Source organism: Gossypium hirsutum, chromosome A08 (genome assembly GCF_007990345.1).
Source record: "Gossypium hirsutum isolate 1008001.06 chromosome A08, Gossypium_hirsutum_v2.1, whole genome shotgun sequence".
Lineage (NCBI taxonomy): Eukaryota > Viridiplantae > Streptophyta > Magnoliopsida > Malvales > Malvaceae > Gossypium > Gossypium hirsutum.
Window position 1 is genome coordinate 87804606 of NC_053431.1, and position 10451 is coordinate 87815056.

General features: G+C 36.0%; 1 protein-coding gene across 1 annotated transcript; it reads left to right on the forward strand.

Annotated features, from left to right (window-relative positions):
* The first annotated feature begins 3316 nt into the window (after window positions 1–3316).
* Window positions 3317–6009, forward strand: LOC107920931 (NAC domain-containing protein 62). The gene is made up of 5 exons (XM_016850765.2): window positions 3317–3970; window positions 4253–4555; window positions 4634–5002; window positions 5208–5525; window positions 5609–6009. Exons 1-5 carry the CDS (start codon window positions 3524–3526, stop codon window positions 5858–5860), a joined length of 1689 nt encoding a protein of 562 aa, XP_016706254.1. The 5' UTR covers window positions 3317–3523; the 3' UTR covers window positions 5861–6009.
* The last annotated feature ends 4442 nt before the right edge of the window (window positions 6010–10451 follow it).

Here is a 10451-nt window from a genome sequence, read left to right on the forward strand (position 1 = left end):
TTGTTATGCTTATACGTCATAACTTAATCAAATCATAAACTAAGTTCCATTACTCAAAGACTTACCTCGGATGTTGTCGAACGATTTCGACGGCTATTCGATCACTTTTTCCTTCCCCTTATCCAACTTTGATCCTCTAGGCTCTTGAGCTAAATCAAACAATTTACTTCCCAAATCAAACATAGTCATACGACATCTATATACATTTTATACTAGCCGAAATGTACCATCAAGATATACTTTACTCAAATAATTTACTTTGGCCGAACATGTATAATGTTTTGTAGCTTAATAAATTTAACATACACCATGTATTTATAATATTTTTGCAGCCAACTGTCCATAGTCATGCACACACAATCAAAAATAAATACCCAAAATTTTCATATCCTTATGCCCTAAGCCGAATACACTTGTCATGTTCACCTACATTTTTTTTTCAAGTACAACATCCCCATATTTGGCATTAGTATCAAGCATAATAGCCAATTCTTCCCACTTTGAATCTATGCATCCATTTAATCATAGTTTGTTCAAGCACTCATACAACAAGACACATCCATATGACTAAAAATTTTAAGTTTAAACACAATACAACATTTTAGCACCATGGCCGAATACTTCATGAAGTTGTTAAGACCCATCCTTATCAAATTCTCACACACACTCACATTCAATCCTTTTTATTAAGCACTCAAATTCAATCATCTTCATGCCTTATCACCATAACATCAAACACCAACCAAGAAGACAACACCCATGGCCGAGTATCATCTCCATCACATAGCAAAGATTTAAACCATGGGCTAGGTAGAACTCAAGCTAACAACTAAAAATTATGCATGAATCTCATGGAACAACATCAAACATACCTTAACCTAGTTACAAGCATGGCCAAACCTCTTCAACCTTTCTTCCTTTCTTTCCTTTGATTTTTCGGTCAAGAAGAACAAAATGAGAACCTTTTTTCTTTTTCTTTTTCATCACCCCCCCAATTTTCATTATTTTATTACTAACCCTTTTTATTTTATTATTTCTAACATAAAGCATTAACACAACATGTTTATAATAGGTTTTAACCCATAGCATGGCCGGCCACTAGTTCAAATTTTGGGTAATTTGACATGCAAACCCATCATCTTTATAACATGCATTAATAGGCCACTTACATTTGCCTAGCACATTTCTAAATTTTCTCACATAAGTCCTATTAACTAAATTCACATGCAATCGACTAAATCGAAGCTTAAAAATTTCACACATTCATATTCACATATTCTAGACAATAAATATCACATTCAAATACTTCGGTGACTCAGTCTAGCGGTCCCGAAACCACTTCCCGACTAGGGTCAATTTAGGGCTGTCACAAAGTACCCTCATACGATAGAGTTTAATTATGAGTGACCTTGTGAAGGTACTCACTAAGTTCATTTGAACTTATAGCAATGTGAAAGATGTTCGCAGGATTTGCGAGGTTGATCAAGGACTCAGAAGAGCAACCAAGCCAGATGGAGTAGAGATCGAGGATTGTTGATGGATCAATTTATGTACATAGGGGTACCATTGGAGGCTTTGCTTCAGGATCAATAACAATGAAGCTAGATAACCTCCCATGGAATCTGGATTTTTAAGACAGATAGTCCTTAGTAAGATTTTAAGAGTTGTATTGTAAACAAATAGTTAGACTAGAGATAGAAATTTAATAAACAAGCACTCAATGGCTTAAGGCCTTAGTTGTAGGAATTATGATTATTATTGATTTTATGTTTAGAATATTTTATTTTAGACTTTTTTGTAGCAATTAAGTTAGTCAAACTAAGTATGGGTCCATTTGTGACTCCTCATACCCGAATTTAGTGGACGGATCGGGCATAAGGTGTTACAAGTTCTCTGTAACATTGCTCTTGGTTGTTTACTCATTTGTTCTCCTTTGCTTTAATGCAAATTTACTCCTCAGGTGGCCGGTCTTGAGAGCTTTAACACTATAAAATTGCTCACTCAAGTTTCTCTCAAATGTAAAGAAAATGAAGAAATGAAAATGAGAGAAGAGAGATGCTTGAATGACTGAGGAATGATGAATGCTTGAAATGGAGAGCAAAGGCCTCTATTTATACTAAATGGAGTGGGATGGCCGACCCTTGAATTGTGGAAAAGGAATGGATATGCTTTCATTGTGGAGCTTAATTTGTAGAAGAGGTTGCATGGAATGAGAATAAAGGTGAACGATTTGCAATTTTTGAGGAATGAAGGCTTTTTGCTTATTTTGCTATTTACCAAGTCTTTTTTGGACGGTTGGGCATCCCAATGGGTAGTTTGGGGTCTTTCTTCCCTTAATGGATGGTTTGGGCCTAATTTTTCGTGGCAGGCTGTCCAGCTTTAGTGACCCAATTAAGAACTAGGTTAAAATGAAATTAGAAGTCCAATAATCTTTATTTTGAACGTCCCGAGCTAGTAATTTATTAGCTCAACACATAAGTCCCTTTGTTGTGGAAATGCTACAGTATTAAGCCTCAACAAGTAAGTTTCAAGCTTTAATTTCTTTCTAGTGCACAAAATTCTAATTAGTTTATATTTTTTAAATAACTTTACTTTAAGAAAAATATATTTACTTTATTATTAAAATAAAGGGATTTTATGAGTAAAAATCATAACTTAAGGGCTTACTTAACTATAAAAATAGGTTAAGGGCTTGTTTAAAACACAATATAGTGAGTTAAACGGGAATAAAAAAAATAATAAATAAGGAGGACTTACAAGGTAATTAGCCACATTTAAGGTTTGATGCCTAGGAGCACCCATTCACCTTTTTTTTTCTCTAGCAGCCACTTAAAATAAAAATTTTCACATTAAATCTCTTAATACTTTAGATAATTACATTTCAGTCTAATACCACCAATTTAATAGGCGCACCAATAAATTCTTACAATTTTAGTAAATAATCTTATGGACATCATTTCAGTTATTAATTTTATTTTTTTATATTATTTAGGTAAAAAAAAAACCTACAAACCACGTGGTAAATAATTGTAAAAAACCCCCAAAGTAGGAAACGCTCGGACCAGTTTGTTATGCTGGCACTTTATAAGTTCTCTAAACCTCACGCTTTTCAACATGACGCCACATGTCAGAATTTCATTAGCTGGCTTACTCAAATTTTCACTGGCCTTCTAATAATACGCCCTTCGTTTTATAACAAAAATACCTACATGCAATATTAAAACAATCTTCTGTATTTGGGCATATTAGTAAAAGCATAAACCATACGCGGATTGAAGCTCGGATAAAGTCAATGCATAACGTTAAAATTAAAGATAAATAAATATAAATAAAAGAGTTGACTACTTTCTAAACTATTTTCCTTTGTATCAACTGAAAGCATGGGCCATCTTCTTCTCCTTTAATCTTCCAAAATACTATCCCTCCTTGAATCTCCTTTTCTTTTCTTTTCTTTTCTTTTTAAAATTTTTTTCTGAAAATCACTCAACGAAACTCTTATAAATTTATTTTATCAACATTTGTCATGGCTGTTCTATCACTGAATTCACTGCCTACCGGATTTCGGTTCCGACCAACGGACGAGGAATTGATCGATTTTTACTTACGGGCTAAGATAAACGGAAAAAGAAACGATGAGGTTGAAGTCATTCGTGAAATCGATGTTTGTAAATGTGAGCCCTGGGATTTACCTCATATGTCTGCTATAGAGACTCGTGATCCCGAGTGGTTTTTCTTTTGCCCACTCGACAGGAAGTATCCAAACGGCAATAGGCTTAATAGGGCTACTAAAGCTGGTTACTGGAAGGCTACGGGTAAGGATCGTAAGATTAAGTCTGGGTCCTGCTTGATCGGCATGAAGAAAAGTCTGGTGTTTTATACCGGCAGGGCTCCTAGGGGGAAGCGAACTAATTGGGTTATGCACGAGTACCGTACTACACTCATTGAGCTTGACGGCACCAAGCCTGGACAGGTTCCTCCTTTTACCCTTTACTTACCCTTTTCCCTATGATCATGGAAGATAAAGGTTGGTTTTGAATATGAGTAGTGTAAATTAGTTGACATCACGAATTTCCTTGATGTGGTTTAATTTTGGTGCAAGAATTGTTATGCGACTCCGTTTACATTGATTTCTGTTTTCAATTGGGTTCATAGTTCTGTTTTGTACACGATTTCTAGTGTTGTTGGGTCAATTGTTGATAATGTGTTGAAGTTCGGGTGATAGTTTTTTCACATATTCGTTATTTTTGTGCAGAATCCGTTTGTAATTTGTCGTCTCTTCAAGAAACAAGACGAGAGCATTGAAGATACCAATGGTGATGAAGTTGATGTATCTTCTCCTACTGAAGACATGCAGTCTGAGTTAGAAGGGCCTCAAGACTCACCTGCGCTGGAAGGGGTAGCCCAACCAAAGTTTCCCCATAACAATGGAACTTTTTCTTGGGGCCCGCCAAATGATGTGGTTTCTAACGCTGTTCCACCTATGTTAGAGTGCAATATCGTTGACTCTAAAGCTTACAGTGTAACCGGTCAAGTGGCAGAAATTGTGACTGACAAGGTGAAAAAGGAAACTGAATTTGGATTTTAGATTTTGTTTTTTAATAATTGCTATAGCATTAATGTTGTTCGGTTTTAGGTCGATCAAGTTGGAGAAGCTTTGAATCATTTTTATGATCCCATGGTGGAGCCACCGGACCGCAAATTCTTTTCTCCACTGCGCTCACATGTTGAAGCAGAGCAGGCTCCTTGGACGTTCCATCAAGTGGGGAGCAGTTTAAGTGCGGTGGAGGTTGAGCATGAGACAAATAAAAATGATGCTTCTATTTCTGATTTCTTAAATTCTATCCTTAACAATTCAGATGACTACTACAGTGTTGATTCTAGCAGTCAGCAGTATTCAGCTAATGAAAGTGAGACCCCTAAAACCATGGCCGTTGTTGAGGATGGTAGAATACGCAGTGAACAAGATGCTGAAGTGGCCCAAGTATTGATGATTGGAAGCCAGGTATGACATCTTGTTTATTTTAGTACTTGCTTAACATTGTACAGTGTGAAGATTCATTCAAGTGTATGGTTCAGACTGGTCTATGAATTATGATTGCATATATGCATAGTTTCATATTTGCATCTTCTAGCATTGGATATATATTTCTTTTCATTGCAAATTATCCTTTCTTCCTCCCTAAAACGAGAATTTTCCTTTGGAACAGCTTGGGAGAGAAATTGCTGACAAAGGAACTCCTCTAGAGATTAAAGCCACTGCCCAATATTGCACGATTCCAATAAACAAGGACATTGTGTTAAATAGTAAAGAAGAACCAAGCAATCATGTGACTACAACTTGTAATCTTGATAATGCTATCACCGGAATCAGGATTAGGTCTCATGCTGCTCAAAGTCAACCAAACACTGAGAACTCCGTGACACAGGGTTATGCCCCAAGAAGAATACGTCTGCAGTGTAAACTTCAAGTTGGCACTTATTATAGTGAAGGAAAAAAACATGGTTCAAAACCAGTTGTTACCAAGGTGAGAAATTTATAACTGATATAGTATAAAACCACTGCTAAATCCAGATATGTATTGGATCTTATTAGAAGCTGTCTTTGCAGGACGTAAAAGTCATGGAACAGAATATAGTATCTGGTACTGATGCTGCCTGTGGCACCATGGACATACCCCATGAAATATCCCTTTCTGAATCAAGCATAAAGGGTTTTTTGAAGTCAAAGGCCATTGTTTCAGCTGGTTGCTCAAAGCAGTTTTCCACTAGCCGCTGGCATAAGCAGTTTGCTGTTATGTTTCAAGTAGCTTTGATGTTACTCTTGCTTCTTGTTTTGGTTAGCAAAATGAATATCTTGTAATTCGATGCTCTGTTTTCTATTGTGTATAGCTGACATGTTTCATTTAGAGTCCTCCTATTAATTAGGACTACGGTGATGATTTAGTATTACAATTATGTGTACGAGTATATCTGTTCAGTGTAATCTACAGAGCTTCAGTTTATGCAGTATGTAAGTGCTTTTTCCTGTCTTTTTTGCATATTGCTTCTGGGAAGCTCTGCCATTGAGGATACTATGAGTAATACCATTTCTTTGTGTACGAGGCCTTCGGTTTTGGTCTGTGAGTGTCAATACGAGCTGTTAGATGTAGGACCGGAATTTAATATGCTTTCTGAATACTTCACTGTCGAATTTGCAATATCATCAAAGCAGGTAGGAACTCGAATTCCTCGACTACAGCTCTTAAATTACAGACCTTTAATTGGTTAGTCTTTAAATTGATACAAGGTATACTTCAGTGGAATATATGGGATTTGGAATTTAAAATCAGGGATTTGTACAAAGGAAAAAAAAAAGAAAAAGAAAAAACTCGACCTCAATTCTTGAACATTGCAATTTTTCTTTATTTATTTTCATTTCTTGAACATTGCAACATTTTCTTCATGATTCATTGTTACATTAGACGAAGGCTAAATATGGCATATATGCTGATTTTTTTTATTTGGCCTTTTAGGTCTTTTTTTTTTAATTTAGGGAAATAGATCGTTTTAGAGAGAACATGTGAAAGTACATCCAATTAGGTGTGCTTTCCGCCAACGGTCATTTTTTTTAAACATTGGCAACGGTAAAGTTTTTGAAGGGTCCAATTATAATTTTTTGTTCATTTAAAAACCAAGCTATTTTTCATTCTTTTCATTCAAATCCAACTTTCTCAATTCTTTTTAAACTCTTAATTTTCTCAAGTTTTATTCTAAATTTTCCAATAAGCTTGTTTAAAAATATTATAGTTTTATTTAATTATTTTGTATATTATTCGTTTCAATTAAAATTTCACGAATGACTACCTTTTCGATTCATTTCGACGACAAACACATTTTTGTCGCTGACTATCTCTTCGATTCATTTCGATGACAAGTACATTTCTGTCGCTCAAGCGATAATGGTAGGACGAAATTTAAATTTCATTATTTTCAATTAAGTTAAATTTAAAGTATTCTATTTTTGAAAATATTTTAAATTAAACTTTTTTTGTCGATATAAATAGACGGATGATCGTGTTTTGAAGGGGGTTCATACATAACCTGTCAAAGAGTCCAGATACCAAAATTCGTGGTTACTTGCAAGACACGAGATTCTTGCATGCATCCTATGCTCAAGGGTTGCAAACTTGATCCTACACTCATCAGAGCATTGGTGGAAAGATGGAAGCCCGAGACACACACTTTTCATCTTTCATGCTGCGAGTGTACAATCACACTCGAGGATATAGCTTTATAACTCGGTTTACCGGTAGATGGGCCAATCATCACGAGGTCAGCAGTCGCTTCCGATAACGAGGACATTTGCGAGGCATTTTTGGGGAAGATGTCAAATAAGTTTTACAATGGCAGGATAGATATGAAGTGGTTGAAAACCAATTTCAAAGATCTTTTTAAGGACGCACCCAATGTTGTCAAATAACAATACACTCGAGCATTTATCTTGAGGTTAACCGGGGGCATTTGAAATGCTCGATAAATATCAAAATTTGGTACACATAAGGTGGCTACTGCACCTAGTCGACTTCAAAGAAAGAGGACGGATGAGTTGGGGATTAGCTATGTTGGCTACATTGTACTGGGAGTTGTGTTGGGCGACGAAACTAGATAAGATGTCAATCGGTGGTTGTTTTCTCCCACTGCAATCATGGCCTAGTGTCACGGACTTAGAGTTTTCACAAGCAATCCGTGCGGCCTTAGGCAGTTTCTTCGCTAAAAAATGCCTAAGTCAGCCTAACTCGCAACAACTGAGGATTCAACAAAACTCCTCTAAGGCACCCACGAAGAACAGCAGAAGAACAAAGTAAGAACAAACTTGAAAGATGAACAAAAGCCACAAAAAAGCAAGAACACTTGAGAGAAAAGTTTGAGTGAATACTCTTAGAATTCTATTAATAACTGAATGAAGTACAATGAGGGGGAGAGGCCTCTATTTATAGCTGAGCCTTCCTAATATCAACGGTACAGATTGAAATACATCAATGGCTAAGATTTAAAGATATCTAGATGTAACATCCCGAATTAGGGCCTAGTCAGAACAGTGGTTTCGAGACCACAAATTCGAAGATAGAAATAATCATTTTATGATTCTTATGAGATTTATGTTATGAATGCATGCTTGTGTAAAAGTTTCATGAAAAAATTCTATGCATAAAATGTCTAATTGCATTTTAGGGACCAAATTGAATAAAGTGCAAAACTTGCATTCTAGAAGCTTTAAGCATGAAATTGCATTAGATATTGAATTAGAGGGTCCTAATTAGCAATTTGACCAATTTCTATAATTCTGGACAAAAATGGACATGAATGGAAAAAATGTGAAAGAGAAACCCTAAGGGCATTTTGGTCATTTGGTAATTAAAATAATAAAAAGGGAAAATAGGTCAAAATTGGTGTCTATCTTCTTCCTTCATTGCCGAAAATTGCAAGACACCATAGCTAGGGTCTGTTCAACATTTTCAAGCTCAATTATCAAGAAAAATGTGAACCGGGACTTGATCGAGGAAAGAATAAAGTACACAACAATTAAGCTCGATTATCATCATTTTGTACCGAGGTAAGTACATATGCAAATAATGTGGTGTTGTAGCATGTTTTAATGTTTTAATATGTACTGTAATAAATGTTTTATTGTAATGATGAACTATATGCTTGCTGATTGTTATGAAAATATGAATGTTATTATGGTCGTTATCCATGATGTTATGAGTAAGTACGATGGAGATGCTATGTGCAATGAGAAAAACCCTGTTTGAACCTTAGGAATAGTTTAGGATACAAGTGACATGTCACTAGGAACTAAGACGTCCGAGCTCGTTGAGTGGTCCAGGTTCTTGAGATATGTGGCATCCGAGCTCGTTAAGAGGTTCGAGTTCATTATGGATGCGAGCATCCGAGCTTGTTGAGTGGTCCGAGTTCATAATGGATGCGATTCATGCTGTAACACCCCTTACCCGTATCCGATGCCGAGACAGGGTTCGAGGTATTACCAGACTTAAACGTACACCATTTCATAAAACTGGACCATAAAATTTCATTTAAGATAGAAACATTCAATCACATGCATAATGTCCCTTACACGAGCTACCGAGGCTCTAAACAAAAATTAAAGGCAGTTTGGAAATAAACCAAAAACTTTGGAAAGTTCAGGAAAGTTTATAAATTTTTTTTCCATAAAGCAGAGTCACACGCCCATATGGACACAGGGACACGCCCGTGTCCTCAGGCCGTGTAACTCCCTGACTATGATGTCATATTGCAAAATGAACCACACAGCCAAGCCACAAGCCCGTGTGCTAGGCCGTGTCCTCCACAAGGCTTAGACACATGGCAGTATCTCTGCCTGTGTGGCCAACACTTAGGCTATTTTCCAAGCCTTTTGTTGTCTTTAATTCTCTCCCATACTTAAACACGTCATAGGCACAAATTATAACATTAATTTAATGGTTAATCATCCTTTAGTACCATTCAACTAAAGCATTTGCATGTTGTCATACATGTGTTTATCACATATACTCATGTTACACCAAGTTGGGCTTACCAATTCACACTCAATAGTCCTATCATACTGATGACCATTTTTACCAATTACCCATAATATTTTACCCAACACTTAATCTCTATTTAATCAACAATGTTCATGTTCAATCATTATCAAATTATTACCATGCCACACATTTATTCCATGGCCATGACCACCTTGAATGGTCCTAGGGCATTCATAATGTGCATATGCCATATACTACCCATTCATAGTAATAAGCATAATCACATCACAAGGTATTAACACATAGCATGGATAAATTGGCTTACGAGCCATAACCATTATAAGCCACATCCCATGGCTATATACAATAAATCAATATATACCAATACATTTGGCTAATCATAATAACATCTATCATAAAAACTAAGTCCCTATACATGCCACTCACTTATGTACACTTGACTTATACATGTTAACACTTCAAAGGTGATTGCTTGATAGTGTGATGCTGCCTCCGACGATCTCCAACCCCGAGCTAACTTGACAACACTAAAAGAAATGGAAATGAGGGACTAAGCTTTACGCTTAGTAAGCTCGCATGAAAATAATAAGCAAGGAATTAATATGCTATTTCAATTTCTCACTATTTATTCAAAATCCAGTAAAGTTGTTTACTTGAGTCACAATCACTAAGTTATTTATATCTGGAGCTACGAAACTCCAAATTAAGATCCGCTAATTTTCCCTGAAACTAGATTCACATACCTTCTTATCGTAAAATTTTCAGAATTTTTGGTTTAGCCAATAAGTACAGTTTATGCTTCAAATTTACCCCTATTTTGCTGTCTGGCAGTTCCGATCTCTCTTCACTATGAATTAATTATCTCATAGTACGGGACTTAGATGATGATTTTGTCTATTTCCCTTG